Source organism: Astyanax mexicanus, chromosome 18 (assembly GCF_023375975.1).
Source record: "Astyanax mexicanus isolate ESR-SI-001 chromosome 18, AstMex3_surface, whole genome shotgun sequence".
NCBI lineage: Eukaryota > Metazoa > Chordata > Actinopteri > Characiformes > Acestrorhamphidae > Astyanax > Astyanax mexicanus.
Window position 1 is genome coordinate 46,019,514 of NC_064425.1, and position 20,753 is coordinate 46,040,266.

The 20,753-nt window shown below is 38.8% G+C and overlaps 1 protein-coding gene across 1 annotated transcript; it reads right to left on the reverse strand.

The window, feature by feature from the left end:
• Positions 1-7,589: 7,589 nt before the first annotated feature.
• trmt9b (tRNA methyltransferase 9B) lies at positions 7,590-20,621 on the reverse strand. The gene is made up of 5 exons (XM_007258524.4): positions 20,513-20,621; positions 14,465-14,655; positions 12,694-12,867; positions 9,559-9,999; positions 7,590-9,381 (listed from the first exon to the last, which is right to left on the reverse strand). Exons 2-5 carry the CDS (start codon positions 14,616-14,618, stop codon positions 8,873-8,875), a joined length of 1,278 nt encoding a protein of 425 aa, XP_007258586.3. The 5' UTR covers positions 14,619-14,655; positions 20,513-20,621; the 3' UTR covers positions 7,590-8,872.
• Positions 20,622-20,753: the final 132 nt, after the last annotated feature.

Consider the following 20,753-nt stretch of genomic DNA (forward strand, 5'->3'; position numbering starts at 1 on the left):
GGAAGAAGGGAAGCCGTTTTTTGAGTCATCTGATTAACGTTTAGCAGAAAAACAGGAGGAGAGAAGTCTGTTATTTCTGTCTCTGTGTGATTATCTGTGAAACTGTCGCACGCTGGGATTAGTGCGACTGTGTTTCTGAGAGAGAGAGAGAGAGAGAGAGAGAGAGAGAGAGCAGTGTGTCTGTAGGAGCTGTGTAAAAGTTATTTGTTGAGGATATTAGTTTGGATGTTTATATGCAGTACTGTACATGTATGTGGTTTTGGTTGGGTCTATTTACGACACTGTTATTTTGCCTTTTATAAAAACAGTAAGATCTGCTTGTTTAAAGTGTTGACAAACAGCTCCCACAATCCACACATAATAAATTAAACACTTTAACTGTTCCAGAATCAGGACTGAGTTATATGTTTTGTTATTTTCTCTCAGTGTGTTTTAGGAAGAAGTTGTAGAGGTTAGATTTTTTAACTGTAAACTCTAATGTACACGTCTCACAGTGTGTGTGTGCTCAGTGCTGATAAAACCCTGATAACAGCCGGTTAATCACAGCCCTCATCCGGCCGCTACCAACCGCCAACAAGAACCACCGCCCCCCGGGACACGGACTGGTGACTTTCACCTCAAATTCACCTGCTGAACAATTAACATAAAACATAATGAGAAAAAAAATGAAGAAATAAAGTTGGTGATTTGAAGAAAGATAAAAGGAAAAAAAAAGAAAATAAAAATACCAAGAAGTTTAAAAGAAAAAGAATAGAATTAATGTGTAAGTGTGTGTAGTATTTATAGTGTTTGTGTGTGTGTGTGTGTGTGTACACTGAGTAGGGAGCAGTATTCTGTGCAGATTTCTGTTCTTTTGTTCCTGAAATCAGAGCAGAGTCGCCCTGATTAATATTCAATAGATCAAACGACAGATTAAACCAGATCAGATTTAACACAGCTCTGATCTTTACGCTGATCTCTGTACTGATCAGAAACACTGGGACAGTGGGGGGTGTGGTGGTGAGTACTGGTACTGGTGATCAGTGGGAGTAATTGAAGTGGTGCTGATGGGAGTGTGGTGATCACTGATGATCGTGATTGAATTGAATCTGGTTTACAGGCGTTAATGAGACTCAAAACCACCACACACACACACACACACTCACACACACACACACACACACACTCACACACACACACACACACACACCACACACACACACACACACACACACACACACTATACACACACACACACATACACACTCACACACACTCACACACACACACACACACACACTCACACACACACACACACACACACCACACACACACACACACACACACACACACACTATACACACACACTCACACACACACACACCACACACACACACACACACACACACACACTATACACACACACACACATACACACTCACACACACACACACACACACACTCACACACACACACACACACACACCACACACACACACACACACACACACACACACTATACACACACACACACATACACACTCACACACACTCACACATACACACTCACACACACACACACACACACATACACACACACACTCACAAACACACACACACACACACTCACACACACACACACACACAGAGTGCTTGCTTCAGCATTCAGTGAGATAGTGGTGTTTGGATGGGAGATGGTTGGATCATCCTGCTCTCAGTAAAGCTCTTTTGGCTGAATGCAATCAAATCCCCACAGCAGTGCTGAGCGCTCCTAAATCTAGTACAAAGATTTTGAAAAGTAGAGACAGATACTACATCATACAAAACAAAAAATATTATTTTATAAATGTGCATCTCCCTCTCTCTTCACTAAATCCACAATCACTGCTGTAGAACAACACAAACAAACACAGAAACTTCAGCTCTTCCATCAATCACAGCCAATCACAGCCAATCACAGCCAATCATACAGCCAAGTAATACTTAAGAATATATAAATTAAACAATAGAAATACTCCAAACCTGTAAAATTAAATATTTATCTTTTCATTAATTTACACAGAAAGTGTGTTTTTCTGTATGTAAAGTAGGATTAACCCTGCGTCCTCGGGCTGTGTAAAAGGCAGGATGCCGTTATGTGTGTTAGTTAAGTGTGTGTGTTGGGGGGGTGGGGGGGCAGACTGGTGTGGGTGTGGGGTGGGGGTGATCATACAGTCACGTGGATAAAGACCCTCAGATGAAAGGATTAAACTCATTATCTCATGGCTCTGAGGAATTTGAATATAAATAACGTTTTGAACATCTTCTCAGACATTAATGAAACACGGATTTATCATTTATCTGTTCTGATCTTTTTACTGCAGAGACGCTTCAGACAGAAGCAGAATAATCTGGTTAAAGAATCGCTCCAATAACTCGATGCTCTGAGCTTCACACAGATATACTGGATTCAGCCTGAATTTTCCATCATATCTGAGTCATATGTGTTTCATTTCCACATTAATAACATTAATAACATACGGATTAATGAACAGTTATTATTATTATATTGAACACGCCTCCTCCGACACACAGGAACACCGACATCTCTTGTTTATAAACAGTCGCTGATGCAGCTTCACTGTGTATCCAGCACTCGGAGGAAAGCGCAGCGACTCAGCTCTGATACATCAGCTAACAGACGCCTGTACTGACCGGCATCACTGTGAGAGTGATGAGGGGAAAGAGCGCCATCTACTGTACCCACCCAAAGAGAGCATGGCCAACTGTTCTCTCTCAGACTCTGGCTGCTGATGCAAACTCATGAACCTCCTAAACAAATACATTTGTGATGATGCAATAAATTATTCCTTTAATTTTTCTTTCTTTACTAATTTGTTTATAAAACAATTATCTTGGTGATGTATTTCCGGTACACAAGATAAACACTACATTTAAGCGTAACCTTATCCCTGTGATCTATCTGTTTTTTATTATTAATAATAGAATAATCCGTTCTGAATTGTAGAAGCAGATTCTGAAGAAAATGTCTGTGAGCTAAATCTTAAAAAAATGTGGGTCATGCAGGAAAACAACGACCATAAATAAACGCATTATTCTACCAAAGAAGGGTAAAGAAGAATATATGTAACGTATTTGGATGGACAAGTCAAATTTCTTACTGTAATTAAGTAGAAACGTTTAGAAATGGGCTAAAAAGTTGTTGTGCAGACTAATCAATATTCACTGGAAATGTTTAGTTATTATTGGTAGACACTAAAAGCGAAACATGACCATTTTGCCACTTAGAGATATAGAATATTAAATCAATATTTATTTCTCTCAGTAAATGAAGTAGAAAGCCCAATAATTTTGGTTCTACTTTTGTACTTGTGAGATTTTTTTAAATGTTTAAGCTCCACTGTAATAAATACAATTATTAACCAGTGATATAATCCATACTGATAGCCTTAAAATTACAACAGAGAAATGAAATCAATCTTCAGGGACGTTGAAGTTCAGTATAAACAGAAATGTTTTGGTAGAGGAAGCTGATTGAAGACGCTGGCAGGGTTTGGTCGTAACACGCATCACATTGCTGAGATGATTTGATGGATTACACAACATCTCTAGTGATGTCGGGTTGCCAGAGTGAACATACTGACATATTTCATAAACACTGCTGTACGTATTAAATCATTCATTAAACACAGAGTTCATCAGTCTGAACATCTGATATGACAGCTGTGAATATTTCAGCCAGACATTCAGTATTAATAACAGTAATATCTAATATATTGTGGTATGTAATATACTGTGCAGATCTGCTGCTAGCCTTCCTGTGTATTAATTATAAAATACTCAATTATTTCTGTGTTCCTAATTCTTATTTAATGTAAACAAATTCTTCTCAATAAATATTACTCTATTTTCCAATTAGACAATTTCAGGACCTACTTGTTTGTAATCCCTCCTGTAAATTTAATATCCGCCATTTATTCAACATCTTCCAATAATTCAATAAATCTTAATTACTCTGTTTCTACTTTTCACTCAGTAAATGACTTTTATATATATATTATTTATTTAGTATCTTCAGTACCTAAAAGTACTAATTATCATCATCTATCATCCTTTTTGCTCTGTACATTTTATTCAGAAATAAATAGATTTTGGATCTGCTCTGAAACTAATTCATAAATTACTATTGGAATTATGTTTTCACACTGAAACTGTTACTGAATTCACATATAAAAAACACAGCAGGAAAAATGGAGCATGTTTTTGTGTTTTATGAATTGTATTAATTTAACGCTGTTTTTGAGAATTTTCTCCCTGAATATAAAAACCCTGCGTTTCATCTGAAACTGAAGTATAATCACAGTCCCTCTGATTAAATCCTGTATTTACTGAAACGCTGGAGCAGAATCCCGTCAGCCTGCTGGAACAGATGCTGGGTGATATAAGGCCAGAGGTATCTGAAGAATGAGACGTGGATCTAAACCAACAGCCTCGAGCCACGAGAACATCTACAGCCTCCTCCATAAACAACAACCTCAGAGAAACACTGAGATAAAAGCCCAAAAACAAGAGAACCAGACCCTGTTATACAACCAGAGAGAAAACAAATAAAACCAAATAAAGACCAAATAAAAAACAGTGACTGTAAGAGTGAATATGACACTAGTGTATAATTGAATCTGCTGCATCTAGAACACAGTAAATTAGTTGCTTCAGGATCTGGAGAATTTGCTGTAATAGATGGAAGCAGGAATTTTGCTTTTTACCAGAAAATCCTGAAGGAGAATCAGATCCTCCATCTGTTCGTGAAGCTCAAGCTCAGGAGTACTTGAGTTCTGCAGCAGGACAATGACCCAAAACACACAAGTTCACCTCTGAATGGATTAAAAAAATGAATGAAGTTTTATCAGTTTTATGAGGTAGAGTCTCCTGGAATTCAGGCTTTCAGTTAACAGCTGTGCTGAACTCATCAAGAGTTAATTACTTGAATTTCTTGTCTCTTAATGTAAAGTTTGAGAGCATCAGTTAAAGTAAAGTAGTGAAGAGGTAGAGTTACAGGTATACAGTGAATAGTGAATATTTCAGTAATGTTCTAATAAATGCTGGAGGTGCTGAACAATAGCTGATTATGTGGAGGGAAAACACTTTTTTACTCTTTAGTACAGAATTACATATGTGTCCCTTAATCGATTTCATCTCTTTAATATTAATCTGCAATGTAGAAAATACATTAAATACAGAAACATGCATTGGAAGCTGTGTCCAAACTTTTACTGTTATTGTATATATATATATATATATAAAATACAATACAATAACAGCACTAGTCTATGTTCTTACTTGAACAAACAGTAAACAGACCCTAAGGGTTAATTAAACACACCTGGGTTCAGTTCAGCTCCTCGCCAGGTGGGGGCAGCAGTGTACAGAATAATAAAGCCTCAGACCTGCTGAACTGCATATCCCAGCAACCCTAAAAGTACCCACAATCCCCTGCAGTGTTTATTATGTGTGCAGGCAGGGCTGCAGTCTAATCAGTGTTAAACAGAGATATCAGAGCTTTACAGCCTAATCCTGCCATATTTATCAATTTTATCCCGTAATATTTATCAGTTTATCACGTGATATTTTCAGTTTATGTCAGGTGTGGGTTCCCTTAGGTTACACTGTGAATCGGGCTGTGTTTTATTTCATATTTAATTCAGTATATAACGATACTGTCAGCAGGGACACATTTTATTATTGTTTAAATAACAATTTTGAAAAAAAATATAACAAGTATAAACACACAATCATATTTATAAAATCTGAACACAATAAAAAGTATAGCTGAATACACTGTATGAACAGTATTCAACCTCACTCACAGGATAGCACCTCACAACTTGTACAGATGTGGCCATTCACAGAGGTTACACTTCACATAGTGCAGTTTTTTGTCGTTGAATAAAACAAACAATCATTCTTATAAATAATTTGGCTTATATAATAATACTGTACTGTGGTATTAAAACAGTATAAGAGTATTTAAAATTAGAACAGAATTTTATTAATTAGGTGTCTGATGTGACACATTTCTGCTCTGTGTCTCAAATTCAGCCCAGAACAGATCATTTATTCATGTGTATTTAAGACGGAAACAGGACTGGTATAAAACATCATTAAATCTGAAAAATGTGCCTCAAAACTGCTGAAATCATAAACCGTGATCAGGTTTGGTTTTATTCTCTAAACCTGTGGAATTTCAGCTTCATTCAGTTCTGTTTATCCGGAACGATGGTTCTTCATCCTGAACTTTTAAAATGAGTTTATCAGAAAAGGAGATTCACAAACATTTGAACATTAGCATGCCACTGAAAAGCTACTGTAGAATAATTTTGATATGTATTATTTATTATTTAATGTAATGCTATATAATGGCTTTGGATATTAACTGTTTAAATATTTAATAGTAGAATAATGGACTCGTGCATTATATCGATCCATTAGTTAATAAAGGCCATGCTTATGACAGCAGTATTTTTTGGCTTAATTTCATGTAAATATATTATCCATTTGCAGTTGCCATCAGTATTGAGTATATAAACGTTATCTGTGCTACAGTATGATTTATATATAAACTTAATTTGATCTGTTTCAGCAATAAGACCGAATGTAGTTTAAAGCGTTCATCAAAAGGAACGTCCATAAACAATTTGGGCGTATGATGTATCGCTGACCCTCGTTTTTTTTTTTACAGTAGCAGGAATATTGTCTAATATTACGTTTTATTTATATTGTATAACTTATTAGTCTTATTAGTGTAGCATTGTTTTAACTTTGCTACAATGTAACACTATACTGTAAAAGTATTCTCTTCTCCATCCCGATCACTGAACTCAAACATATCACAATACAGCAGCTATAATTCAATATATATATATATATATACACACTCGACTGTCTAACTTACTGCAATACAGTTACTTAGACAATAAAAACACACAAATTATATTTATAAAAGTATTGATGATTACAGATATTCTGAAGGAGACACACTGCCCTCACCACTGGGGTGATTGATGATCTGAGGAGCATCTCATACGACAGTCGGTCACTCCTAGTAGTGATAGGAGGAACATTACTAACAGTGATCTCAGTGATCTGTGCAGAACATCCTGCAGATCCATGTGTTTCTGCCTCTCCTGCAGAACTTCCAGCTGATAGCAGCATTTTTCAGTTTCTAATGTTATATTAATATAATCTGTGGAGATACTTTGTTTTAACATCGTGTTTTGTAATTATCCTTGGACACATCTGAGCTCACACTTCCTGTGTGTACAAATACTGTGTGTTTTATATACAGGTTCTGGAAAAGCTGATATTCCAGCAGAGACCTAAAATATATTTAAAAAAAAGAATGACAAGAATTACTTTTATTAAAAAATGAAATGTCATATGTACCTTTTATCAAACGATTTAATTAAAAAATGATTTACTGATTCATTCATGTGTTTAAATTAATTTAAAGTTGTAAATCAAACATTAGTGAATATCAGACTGACCTCATTTCTAGCTCATAATAATCCACACAAAAGGAGCATGAAGAGACCAGATAGTATTAGAGCAGATGAGAATAAAATAGACTATTTATTGGATTTGAACAGTCAGAACAAAAAGGGAAATGAAAAGATCCTTGGCAGAGCACAGTAAATAGACACACAGTAAATCTGCTTTAATATGTAAAACATCATCAACACCAGCAGCCAGACACAGTTATTCAAGTTTTGAAGATGGGAATTTATGTGCAAAACTACCGAGATCCCACAAGCAGCATCACGACCACCAGCATCACCTCGGGTTTAACAGCCGACAGAAACACAGCAGTTTATAGCTTAAGCGTAAACCACACAACACCAAACACACACAAACACACAGAAATCCACTCCTGAGGAGAACGCATTCACTATTTAAATGCCAGTTATGTGCTTGCGTTGTTTGGTTCAGTACAACAATGTGCAATGTTCTCAGTTTCAGACAGGCGTCGCTGAACACTAATAATATTCATATAACTGCAATAAAACTCCATAAAACTCAGTGCCATAGAGAAATTAATACATTTCATAAAGGAATGGTTCAACAAATAACCGGATAGATACACTACATTTACCTTCAACTCAGAAACACACAAACAGTGAGGCTAATATAGCCAATAAATAATCAATCAATCAGCCAGATTCATTCAGAAACACAACTACAGTTACGCTGCTAATGAACCCTCAGTTCAGCCATCCGCTACTTTCATCCACGCTTCATTTTCCTCCAAACTCTGTCTCTCTCTCTGTCTGTCTCTCTTTTTTTTGCATTTCAGCAGGCAAGTTCTGGGTCTCTGTAATGGTCAAACATTTTGTACATTTTAAGATCATTTTCGGGATGCACTGTATGTTGTGGGAAGACTAATCAGACAGATCTAATAAATCAGTCGAGTCTAGGCTGAAAGTGTGTTTTATTATTTAATGTATATGTTTATATTACTGTATATTAAACTCAATTCCAGTACAAAACTAAATTACTCAAACTTAAGGAAAAAAAGTGTGAAAAAAGGAAATTGTGTAAATTTGATTATTTGCTGAAACATTCCTTTAAACTGCTGTAAAAACAGTAAAACTAAATTAAAGACCTACAGTACAAACAGTGTTTAAAACTAAAATAAAATTCAAAGAGACTCTCAGTATTATTTTATATCCAGCCTTTCCTCCCCGGCAGGAGTTCAGTAATACTGATCCAGGAACAGACCTTCACTGTGCTTCAGAACAGACCCTGAACTTTTCTCATCTGAATTAAAATAAATCTAAACACACTTATAAAACCAGCTCACATTAACAAACAGTTATAAAATAAATATCTGAATAAATTAAACCCTCCACACGTGAACCTTCTCAGCCACCACGCACCAGTTCGCGTGATCCAGGCACGTGTGCAGAACCTGAAGCTCCTCCACGTGATCCTCGATCAGCTGGGTCAGTTCTCCTTCCCTGAAGACGTGATAATACCTCAGACACGATTCCTTCAGCTTCTCTTTACTCCACTCCTCCTCCTGATCCTGCTGAACAGATACAGGACTGTCCTGCCTCTCCTGACCATCCTGTCCCAGCTCTCCACTGTCCCCCTGCTCCCTCTGACAAGACACCAGGTCCGGCAAGGCCACGGTGGATCCGTCCTGGAGCAGAGCGATGGAGACGGTCTCGTTTCCGGTCCTGGTCTCGTCGTTCTCCGCGGTGTGCAGCTGATCTTGTGGGTCGGAGACGAAGACGTCCTCCTCCAGGCTGGTTCTGGAGGACGAGGAGCAAAAGAAACTGGACACCTGCCTGATGAGTCCCCTGCCTCGGGAAAGTGGTGTGCAGTCACCGGTCTCTGATTCACCTAAAAATGGAAAATAGAAAATGATTTGACGGAGGCGTTTTTTTCATCTTCTACTTAAGATCTCAGTATCATGTGATAGTAGCTAGAACTTAAAGCACCAGGAAATAATTATAACTTAATTAAAACAAAGAAATATATATTTTTATATCAACAATGACGGAGCGTCGCTCTGCTCACCTCTAGTTTCTCCAGTCGGGCTGCAGAAAGCGCTCAGGTCTCTGGAGGAGGAGCGGGAAACGCTCAGGCTGCTGAAGTCCAGCACCGAGTCCAGAGATCTGGAGAAAAACCACAACTTCTGCTTCCTCTGCTGAGCCGGATCCTCCTCCTCCTCCACCACAGACGATGTGCTTCTCACGGTCCTGTGCTTCTCGCCGGAGTCGTGCGGTGCTTCGCTGACGCTCTGGGTGCCGTCGCCCCGCCGGCGGCGTCTCGCGGGTCCCCGCGGGGACAGGGGAGGGTTGGGGTTCCAGGGGACGAAGATGTCCTGCTTCTCAAACTTGCGCCTTTTCTGCTCCATCGCCCAAACGTAGATCATGATTCGGCCTCCAACTCGCAGCGTCCGCGCCATTTCCCTCAGCGCCCGGATCCGACGCTCCCTCGTCGACATGTGGTGAATAACTAAAACAGCAAAAATAATCAAATCATATTTACAAATGCTTTTAGATCAAATCCCCCAAATGTATAAAAAATACTGACAATTGTTCTGTGTTTTATATTTAGAGCCTCTTAAGAGCTTTTCAGCACATTTTGAGTCACTAAATTTTCTAAAGTGTTGAACTGAACCCAACCTGATTGTGGCAGAATTTTTACAGCTGAACTATTTTAAAGCTTTAAAACATAAAATTATGCCTCATTAACTTTATATTAAACGGCTCTTGTGCAACACCTGACATTTTTAGACTAAACTGAATTGATGTCCACACACTAAAAATAGATTTGTATAAAGAACCAACACATTCTATTCAGCCAATCAGGCGCTGTTTCTGTAATCAGACTCTATTTACTCTCAAATATCTACTGAATAGATTAAGAATTATGGATATTCCATGTCCTATTGTGTATTTAATTTTTTTTATTGTATACACTTAAAAATATAATACACTCAAATTACCTGTCAGTTTTGTCAGAAATATAAATGATTATAAATGTGGTTTGATTAGAATCTGGATCGTTCCACAAGCGGGCGTAAAACTGCTCCTCAATAAAAAGGCTCTTGGTGAGAACGGTTGGGTAGTGTTCCTCTTGGTGAGAGATTTTGGTCGGTTAGAAAAGAACAAGAAATTCCCGTGGATGTCTCGGACAGATTTTAACATTTAATAAGCCTATATCACCAGATTAATCACTTATTGATCATATATAGAAGCAACTGTGATTCCAGGTTCAGTAGTCTACTGGTTTACAGGATCTACAGGCCCAGCTGCAAATGTGCTGCACCTAATCTTATAAACACTTGTTTGGTACATATGTCTTGTAGCTCATGTGCAAAAACGACCCAACACCAAATATTTATGCAGGAAAATGTAGCCTTGTTGCAAAATAACAATATAAAACTTCAGTATTTTGATATATTAATAGTTAATGTAGTATAATAACAGCATTTAATCTGCTGAGACATTTTCACCAGCTGTTACCATTAAACCAACCAAGAGATTTTAGTTTAGTTAAAATATGATTATAAAAAAGAAGCCCTTTAAGGTCAGAAGCAACAAATGACACACACTCCCATCAAGTGTGTTTTGAAACTAAAGTAAATGTTGGGTTTGGCAGGTTCTGAAGCATGAAATTGAGGTTCTTGGCAAGTAGTTCCAATAAATGTCTGATTTCTGAGCCAGCGGAGGGTTGTGGTTGGCTGGAGCCTCAGTGTTGAGATCACTCTGCCACCCACTGCTGGAATTAAGAGCTACAGCGTGTAGAAAATACACGCTCTTTATGCTCACCTAATAATGCAGAACACTGGGTGACCTTAAGCAGGGTGTAGGAATTGAAGCATTACTGTTCTGGTGAATATGAAAGCATAAAAAGATGGTTTATTTAAAAAATGTGATTTAATCTTTTAAAAAGACAGATATCCAGAAGTTGTCTGGTTTTGTACTTTCCTCCAGACATCCATTTATGCCATATGTGTGGTTTTATGTCTCAAAACAAGACATATTTCATTTTATATTCCATTTCCCAGCACTTAACAGGCTGTTACTGTTTCCCTGCTGAAGTCCAGTTTTTGCTGAGGGGGTGTGTGTGTGTGGGGGGGGGGGGGGTTTAGTCTGATATTAGATTCTAATAGATTAAGGTTTATTTGCTCTAGAAAGCCCAAATCTATTGGCAATAAATTCATAAGAAGAATTCTAAACATGTAGTTTAATGACGGGACATAAACACACATATTAACGTCCTGATGAAACTCAGGGAGCAGAAGAACACGACTTCCCTCATGAACATCACGTCCTCCTCATTCAGATCCTGCTGAGAAAACCGTGACTCAGAGCTGCTAAACCAATCACTGATCTCGTCCCTGAGGATGACCTCAGGTTGCCAGGTGACCCAGACACACACACACACACACACACACACACACACAGCTGAGATCTGCTAATCTCCTGTAGCCTAGAAACACAGCCTGTTTACCTCGCCACCCTCGCTCTGCCCACAGGACATTACCCCGCTCCCACTAATAACCTGAACATCCTGCAGACTGAACTGAAACGCTGATGAAGCTCAGAGATAACGGCTCTATCAGACCATTCAGTTACAGAATGAAAACAGAGTTTATTAAAGTAGTATTAGTAATAATAAAGTATTTATTAAATCTAGGTGAAGATAAAGATATTCTAAATTTCAATATTCTTTAAATCAGTTATAAAATATAACTAATAAAAAACATTTCTATTGGATCCGTATTGTCAGATGGAAGCATTTAAAGAAAAGTATTATTATTGTCAGTTTTTTTTGAGGAATGCTGGATCAGTGTTTATCAATGATTTGATTTATTAAATTTTACCAAGTTTCGCATCATTTAATAGAATAGGGTCATTATTTCACCTCGTTTTACACAGAAATATCTGTACTGGGTCTGCTGACTGATGTTGCCCCACCGCCCTTATCTACCCCAGTGTGATCAGATCTGCACCAGCTAATGAAGCTAAAAATAAAGCATTAAAGCCGCCATGGGCCCCTTATGTAGATACCATGCCACGGCCAGTCCGGTGGAATTTTATACATCACAGCCAACTTTTCTTCATTTTTGTAAAATTTGTATATTATATAAAAAACAATTATATATTTTATAAAAAAAATGAGAATGTAGAATAAGCCGACCTGCGATGGAGAGCACGGCGTCGAAGCAGGCGTTTCTGTAGGGCAGCCGCAGGCCGTCGCACAGCTGGACCTCGTGCCCCCGACTCCCGGCCGAGTCCACCAGCGGCCGACACACATCACACCCCAGCTTATAGATCCTCTCATTAATATGCAGGTATTTACCATTCCCACATCCTGCACACAAACAACACACAGGATACATACACTCACTATATATATCACTAAATATATACACTCACTATATATATCACTAAATATATACACTCACTATATATATCACTAAATATATACACTCACTATATATATCACTAAATATATACACTCACTATATATATATATATATATATATATATATACATACATACATACATACATATACATATATATATATGTATATGTATGTATATATACTATGAAGAGGACTATGGACAAACTGCTGAACATCATGGACGATGCCAGTCACCCTCTGCACACCGTCATCAGCAACCAGAAGAGCCTGTTCAGTGACAGACTGCTCCTCCCCAAATGCAGGACCAACAGACTCCGAAACTCCTTTGTCCATCATGCCATCAGACTTTACAATTCCTCCCCTGGGGGAAGGAGGAGTAACAGGAGGACAGAGGATGAGGAGGAGCAGTAGCAACTCAAATGGACTAAGTGCAATAAAATAACACATACGGAATAAGTGCAATAAAAATTCTATTCAAATACATTCACTGCATATTTATATTTATAGTTATACTAATTATATTTGCTGTTTTATACTTTTGTCTACTTGCTTTGCACTTTATATTGTTTGTACACACTTTATATACACCTACTCTTTGTTTCTATCTGTGTGTACTGTATTGATGCTGCTACTGGAACCCTAATTTCCCTGAGGGAACCTCCCAAGGGATCAATAAAGTTCTATCTATCTATATATATGCATACATTCCATTTCATTTTTCATATCTTTCCTTTCTTCTGTTTCTCTCTTTTCAACTTTCTCATTTCTTTTTTCCTTTATTCTCACGTGTTTTTTTTTAACAGAAATTTTCCTCTCTTTATTTTGGTTTGCTCTTCCTATCCCTCGTTCCTTTTTCAACTTCTTACTAATCTCTTTAAATTTGCTTTTTATTTTTATTTCCACTCTTTTCCTCTTTTTCTTTCCTCTTCCCCTCTTTATATTTTGCTCCTCTCCTCTTTTCTCCTCTCCTCTCCTCTCCTTTCTTTTTTCCATTTCCCCTTTCTTATTCTCTTTTGTTCCCTATCGCTCCTTTTCATCTTATTTTCTCTCCTCTTTTCTTATTTCTTCTCTTCTTCTCTCTTCATTTCCTCTCTTCTGTAACTCACTGTGTGTGTGTGTGTGTGTGTAGATATAATGAAGTAACAGATCATTAATTCAGAGCAGCAGATCTGAGTGTTTTAAAGCTGCAGCTGATTCTGATTCTGATGGAACTTCATCATTTTCACCACGATTTATAAAACTGGATCTCATTTCAGAGAGCAGCAAACTGAGGGAGCAAGATGTTAATGTGTGTGAGTGTGTGTGTGTGTGAGTGTGTGTGTGTGAGAGTGTGAGAGTGTGTGTGTGTGAGAGTGTGTGTGTGTGTGTGTGTGTGTGTGTGTGAGATGAGTGAGAAATAACTGTGAAAGTGAAGGAGAAATAACACCATGTAAATAGCATTGTTTTATGCCTGTAGATTGGAGAAGATCAGAGTAATTTATTCTATTAAAATCAGTTTAATTCTGTATAATTTTATTTTGTTGGTAGAACACGGTTTCTTACCCACATCCGCCACAATGCTGCCGGGCTCCTGCTCCAGCAGGAACTGCCGGACTCTGGGCCAGGCCTTGTAGCGGCTGTCGTTAAAGAAGGGCGCGATCTTCTCGTAGACGCTGTGAACATGATCCCTCTCCAGCTGACTGGCAGCTTCCTCCATACTGATCAGAAATCAGCCCAGAACAACATCTTCACATCTTCAGGAGGAGAAACAGAACAAACAGCTTTAGAGCTCCAGCCCGACAAAACCTCATTTCTCCAGCAGCTTCATTAATGCTGAAAATCACTGAAACCTCCTGTCTGTTCTTGAGGACAATCAACACACTCCTAATTATCCCGGGTAAATGAATGATAGATAAATATATCAGACTGCTGTCGAGCTGAACAATATTTCAATATTATCTTTAATAAAGTAAGTATAGTAATAAGCAAGGTACCAAATATTACAAAGTTAAGTAGACTCCAGTCGATACCATACAGTGAAAAATCACTGAACGTCTTTCTGAGCCAGAATACCGGAATACTGCAATACACACACACACACACACACACACACACACGCAATCTCATCTCATGCCATCTCAATTCTCTAGTCCATAAAACACACACACACACACGTGCACGCACACACACCTCCCTCAGATATGTCTCTCCTCCTCCTCTTCAGATGATAAGGTTCAGCAGCAGGAGTGATGGGCTCTGTTCTCTCTGAGAGACTGAAGCTCTTCAGCTCTATTAAAATGCAGGAGGTGTTCGAGCCTCGGAGCCGAGCTGCTGCTGCTGCTGCTGCTGCTGCTGATCCATTTTTAAAAAGCCTGATTCACAGCTGAAAACCAGTCTTATTTTTCTGTAAAAATAATAAAGTAACCGGCAGCACGACTTTCTCTGGAGGTCAGACTGAAGAACATCTCTCCTACTGAACGAACCATTCCCTCAAAACTAAAATAAATCAACAGCTGAGATTTCTGATCATAAGTTTCTGCACATTTTGAATCAGATCCACTAAATTTTAATGCTGATCTTCATCTCTTAAGATTAGGGATGCAGGTCCTGTACAGCTCTTTTCTTCCAGCTGATGAATTTCAGGTCTAATGAGTGATGCTAAAAGGTTTTGTTCTGTTTAATTTAGAAATTTTAAAAATGCATTTTTTTTAGAAGAAGATGTTGATGGAAGATGTCTGAAGGGATATTAATTCATGCCTTCTGTTCGGACACCCAGAGCTCCATGGTTTTTGGGTGCATGTAGAACCTCTGCACCACAGAACATATTATGTAATTGATCATGTGGGGTAAGAAGCAGAAACACTATTGGCTGGAAGTGTCTCCACACTGCTCAAGGTAAAAAATAAAAATAAAAAAGAGAGAGATTTTTCATTTAAAAATAATAAACGGCAGCAGGACTTGCTGTGGAGGTCAGACTGAAGAACATCTCTCCTGATGAATTTGCTTCAATAACAGAAGCAGAAGCTCAGACTGATGAAAGGCTGTAGAGAAACAGACTGATCACGATTTTTTATCACATTTTAAAGCGGATCAAAGCCGTCTTTAGTCAGGTATGTGAACGATATTGCAAAAATTTAAACACAATGTGTTTCTTAATTTTCTTTATATTCAATATACAATTCTGATATCAGTAAGCTTAGTGTTCTGCCCTTTCTGCTCAGCTTGAATGCAGTGAACCGACTGCAGCGCTCTGTAAAGAATGTTAGTCAATAAAGGACGCGTTAAATACTGTATATCTCTATATTACAGCCCATTTTTTATAGTTTAAATAAAATGAAACAGTTAAAAATTTTATTTTATGTTTAAATTTTAGTAAATATTTTGACTAGGTCTCATGATCTTTAATATAAAATGAACAGTTAGCTGATGCTAACTGTAATTGCATTTTGTGAGATCAATTATACAGTACTGTGTTTAAATAAGAGCACAGCCTGATATTTAATATGATGCTACTGTGATATTTAGTTATGAAGTTAAGAATCCGTGTAGTTGGTGGATCATTGAGGTCTGAATGATATTGAAATATAAAATCACTGCTATCAATGATTTTTTATTGCAATTGATACAGTAGACGGATAACGATATATTACATATATGTTGAGGTAAATGCCAAGAGTCATGTGACAGGAACTGGTATCACGCAGGATGTTCTCCAGCAAAGTGAAGTAACTCAATGTGGCCTCGATTCCACAAGTAAACCGAGACGTCTGGACAAAAGCTGGAAGCCACGGCATCTGTACCTCCACCAATCAGGATCTGGGATTTGATTCTGTACTAAAAAGGATATAATTGGTTAAAAAGTCAAATGTAGAAAGTGTTTACACTGAGCCTAATCCGCAGTTTATGATGTATTTTATAACACTGACATTTTCAACAGCTTGACCTTCACTGATATTTCAGCTGAGAGGGTGATATTATTATTATTATTATTATTATTATTATTATTATATATTATGATGATCCTCATATCTGCAGTTTATAAAAGATGATTAAACAGGAACAAACAGCTCTGCTTCCTCCACACCCACCCGACCCATCAACACAAATCAAACACAGATTTAGTAAAAAGACCAAATTACTTAACATAAGATTTTGAAACACTTTTGTAAGGATTTGATTGGATTCAGACATGGAAAGAGTTCCAGCAGCCGTCCAATAAAAACACAGATCTGCTGATCCACAGTCTGAGGCTGGGTAGAGGGGATTTAGCCTCACTGTGAGAATTCTGACCAATAAGATCCTCTTTTTTGTTTCTTTAGCTGTTTGGATGAGTTGTAGTGTTACATAAGCCATACAACATATTATTAAACAGATAACTAGCCATTACATTAAAAACACCTCCCTAATTATCTTCACCCTGACCGTCCGCTGAGACCAAGACAAGAATCAGCGCTCTGATTGGCTGAGTGAGCTTCAGAACAATCCACCAAAAAAACGCTCATTTCTGTTTTCTATCTGTAGTCGCTCCAGAATTCTCATCTAAATGTTTATAAGTAGAGTTTCAGTGTTAATTTAGTCTGTAAATAAACTGAACTGTATTTTTTTAGTTTAATAATAACACAGAATTTGATGGTACTGTAGTCACGTAAACACAGGACAAATTCCTGCCCACGGTAAAACCCTGAACTCTAGAAACGTTTTTACACAATATAAAGTGAATACCACCAAACACTAGATTACAGTGCAGCCGAAAGAACCAAAAGTAACGTTTTTAACCCTCGAATTCCAGCTTTGTCATGTTTTACCAGTAGGTGCATTTCATATACGTTTCACTGGAACTTGAGCCGCAGACAGATCAGACCTCAGTGGACAGCAGCTCTCTAGAGGGAATAATCATACGAACCAGCGACTCAAAATCATTCAGTGCAGGAGACCAAACACGTCCTGCAGCTCAGAGCAGCATTCTATAGCATCTCTTAGACATGACAAAAGTCATGGGATATAATTCAGGGTACTGGCAGTGAAAAAGGGTAGGTAAAGGTACAGCAACTTCTCCTGCCTTAATATTCACCACTTAACCCTTAAACCACCCTGACGCTCCCTCTGTGCTGAAGAACCGGCCCACACACCTGCTCCAGGTGTTCTTACTGCTCTGTTCACTAGTATGATGTGTGTGTGAATGTGTGTTCACTACCATAATCCTAATATGAAAAATAATTTCTACACTGTGAAGCTCTTTAACAGCCTTTTGGCTGAAACCCAAAATAAGGAGGGTCAGAAACACAAATCAGGCCGAATTAGAGGCAATTTGTGTCCATCCATTTCACAAAGGGACAAATCCTTAAAGATCACAGATTTATCCAGAGAGCAGTTATCATCTGCCATCTGCTCAGAGCCTCCTCCCAAACACCAGACATCTCAGAGACAAGACAACACTTAGGAGCCACATAATCTGACAATCCCTCACTGCGACAGCCATTCGAGTGTGAAATGTCAGAATAAAGCTGCGTCTGAAAGCAGCGATATGACAAATTCAGGCTATTTTGAGAAGCTCCAGATCGTGGGTGTCGGAGCTCCAGCAGCCCCTTATTACTGTGGGTTATTTATAGAAAACACATCCGCCGAGGGAAGCAGGGGATGGAGAGCGTTACATAATCAGCATCTCACCGAACACAGCGCTGTCTACGACCGACAATTTACTCCTCCAGACGAGAAAACAGAGCCGAACCAGAGGCTATAATTAAACCCCCCTGCGGCCTTCACTCGGAGAACTGCATCTGGATCAGGAATAACGGGAGCCTCCAATGAATTCTACAAGGCTTCATTGTTGAAGAAAAGATAAGTTTCAGCAAAAACAACAAACACCGAGCAGAGGAGTTTAGCTCAGAGAGGATTACGTAATCCAGTGTGTAAAATTCTGCCATAAAAACATTTGCTGGAAAGCACAGTACTCATTATTAAACTACGTATGATGAATAAAGGGTCCCGTTTATCCGTCAACACCCACTAAGACCCTCACTGTGGGTAAAAGCAGTCCGGTATAGATACTAAACATAATTTAACCTAAAGGAGAAATTAATTAATACAATTATCTATACATCCATGCAGATACAGCTTCAGGTAATGTTCATCCATCAGAACTGTTGATTAAAGAGGTAACGAGAATGATCAGATCAGGTTGGAGCTGACAGAAAGGCTACTGTAACTTTAAAAAACACTGTAAAATTAAAGGGAGCAGAAAAGAATCAGAGAATAACCAACACAGCCAGTCTTGAGGCTAATGGGCTACATCAGTTTGGTCAGAACAGAAAGCTGAGGCTGCAGCACAGATTCCCTGAATGTAAACAGCTGATGACTGAAAAAACGGGAAATTTTGTTTTTTTTTCTAGTAGGCTGATTTTGAGGAGGTTCAGGACCAAATGCAGACTAAAACTTCATCGTCTTAACAGACAAATTCTGTTTCTGTTTGGGGTTTGAGTACAGAGATTTAGTGGCATTTCTCAGCAGGATAATGCTCATTCACACACAGCCAGGGTTCATCACGAATATCACCACCAGACTGGAAACATTAACCGTGACCTGCCTGGTGATAATTATTATTGCCATTGAAGTGACCCACAGAAATACCAGCTCCTATAACCTACACGTGTGCAGGATCTACAGGCCCAGCTGCAGCATCTGGGGGTAAAGGTTCCGTATATTAAACAGAACCTGTACCTCTCCATCCTCAACCGTATCTCATTAGAATCCAGGCAGTTTTATAGCTTTTTCCAATAAATTCATACTTTTCCTTTATTACTGCAGTCATTAAACATAGATCATCATTACATCACATATATAAAGTTTAAATTCATTCCAACAAAAACTGATTTTCTAAAACTGATACCAAGATCAGAATGAAAAGCTATGAATCAGCCGGGTCTCAGCTCTTCATTCAGGAGCTCCAGAAACTCAAGCTCTCGACTGGATGAGCTGTTAGAGATCTGATCTGATCTGATCTGATCTGATCTGATCTTCCTCATCAGCTTCTCCTCGACCCAAACCGAGGTCTCAGACTGCGCTTATATAAAACTCTTACATAAAGAGGAATTGATGCATCAACTGGTCAGAAATGAGACTGAGGGCATCAGACAGGCTTCCTGAGAGACTCTGATCTAAACCCTCAGGAAGAAAACGGGCTTTTCTGTCCAGAAGTTTATGGACACAGAATCATAACATTTCTACTGTCCTGAAGGGCATCCTGAAGGAGACTGACCCTCAACAGCAGGAGGGATGTCAGGTACAGGTTTAGTTCACTGCTGTGAGGAACTGATTGCATTCGGCCACAAAAACACTGAACAGGTGCTGCTGGAGGGTCTCCTCTCAAAACCCCACCTGCCCAAACTGAGCTCGTGCGCAGGTTAAGCAGGTGCCTTTACAGGATATAAACACCTGTATCACCACCGAGCACCTTTCACAAGAACTGGAGAGAGCATAGACAGTACTTTTGGACGTACAGTTCAGACACACACACACACACACACACACACACACACACACACACACACACACACACACACACACACACAAACACACACACACACACACACACACACAGAGGACCGTGCATACCTCGTATCTGGAGGAGCCCTCGCGCAGACATCGCGCGCGCACACACCGACCCGGACGCCGACCACCAGACAACGACGGCAGCGCGCGCGCACGCATACACGCAGTCACACACACACTGTTCGTAACATGCGCTCCTATCATTGGCTGGCGCGCTCACGTGACTCCTGCGCACAGACAACACACACACACACGCTTTCTGCACCAATGAATGAGGAGTACCTGGAGACTCTTTAAGCGAGAG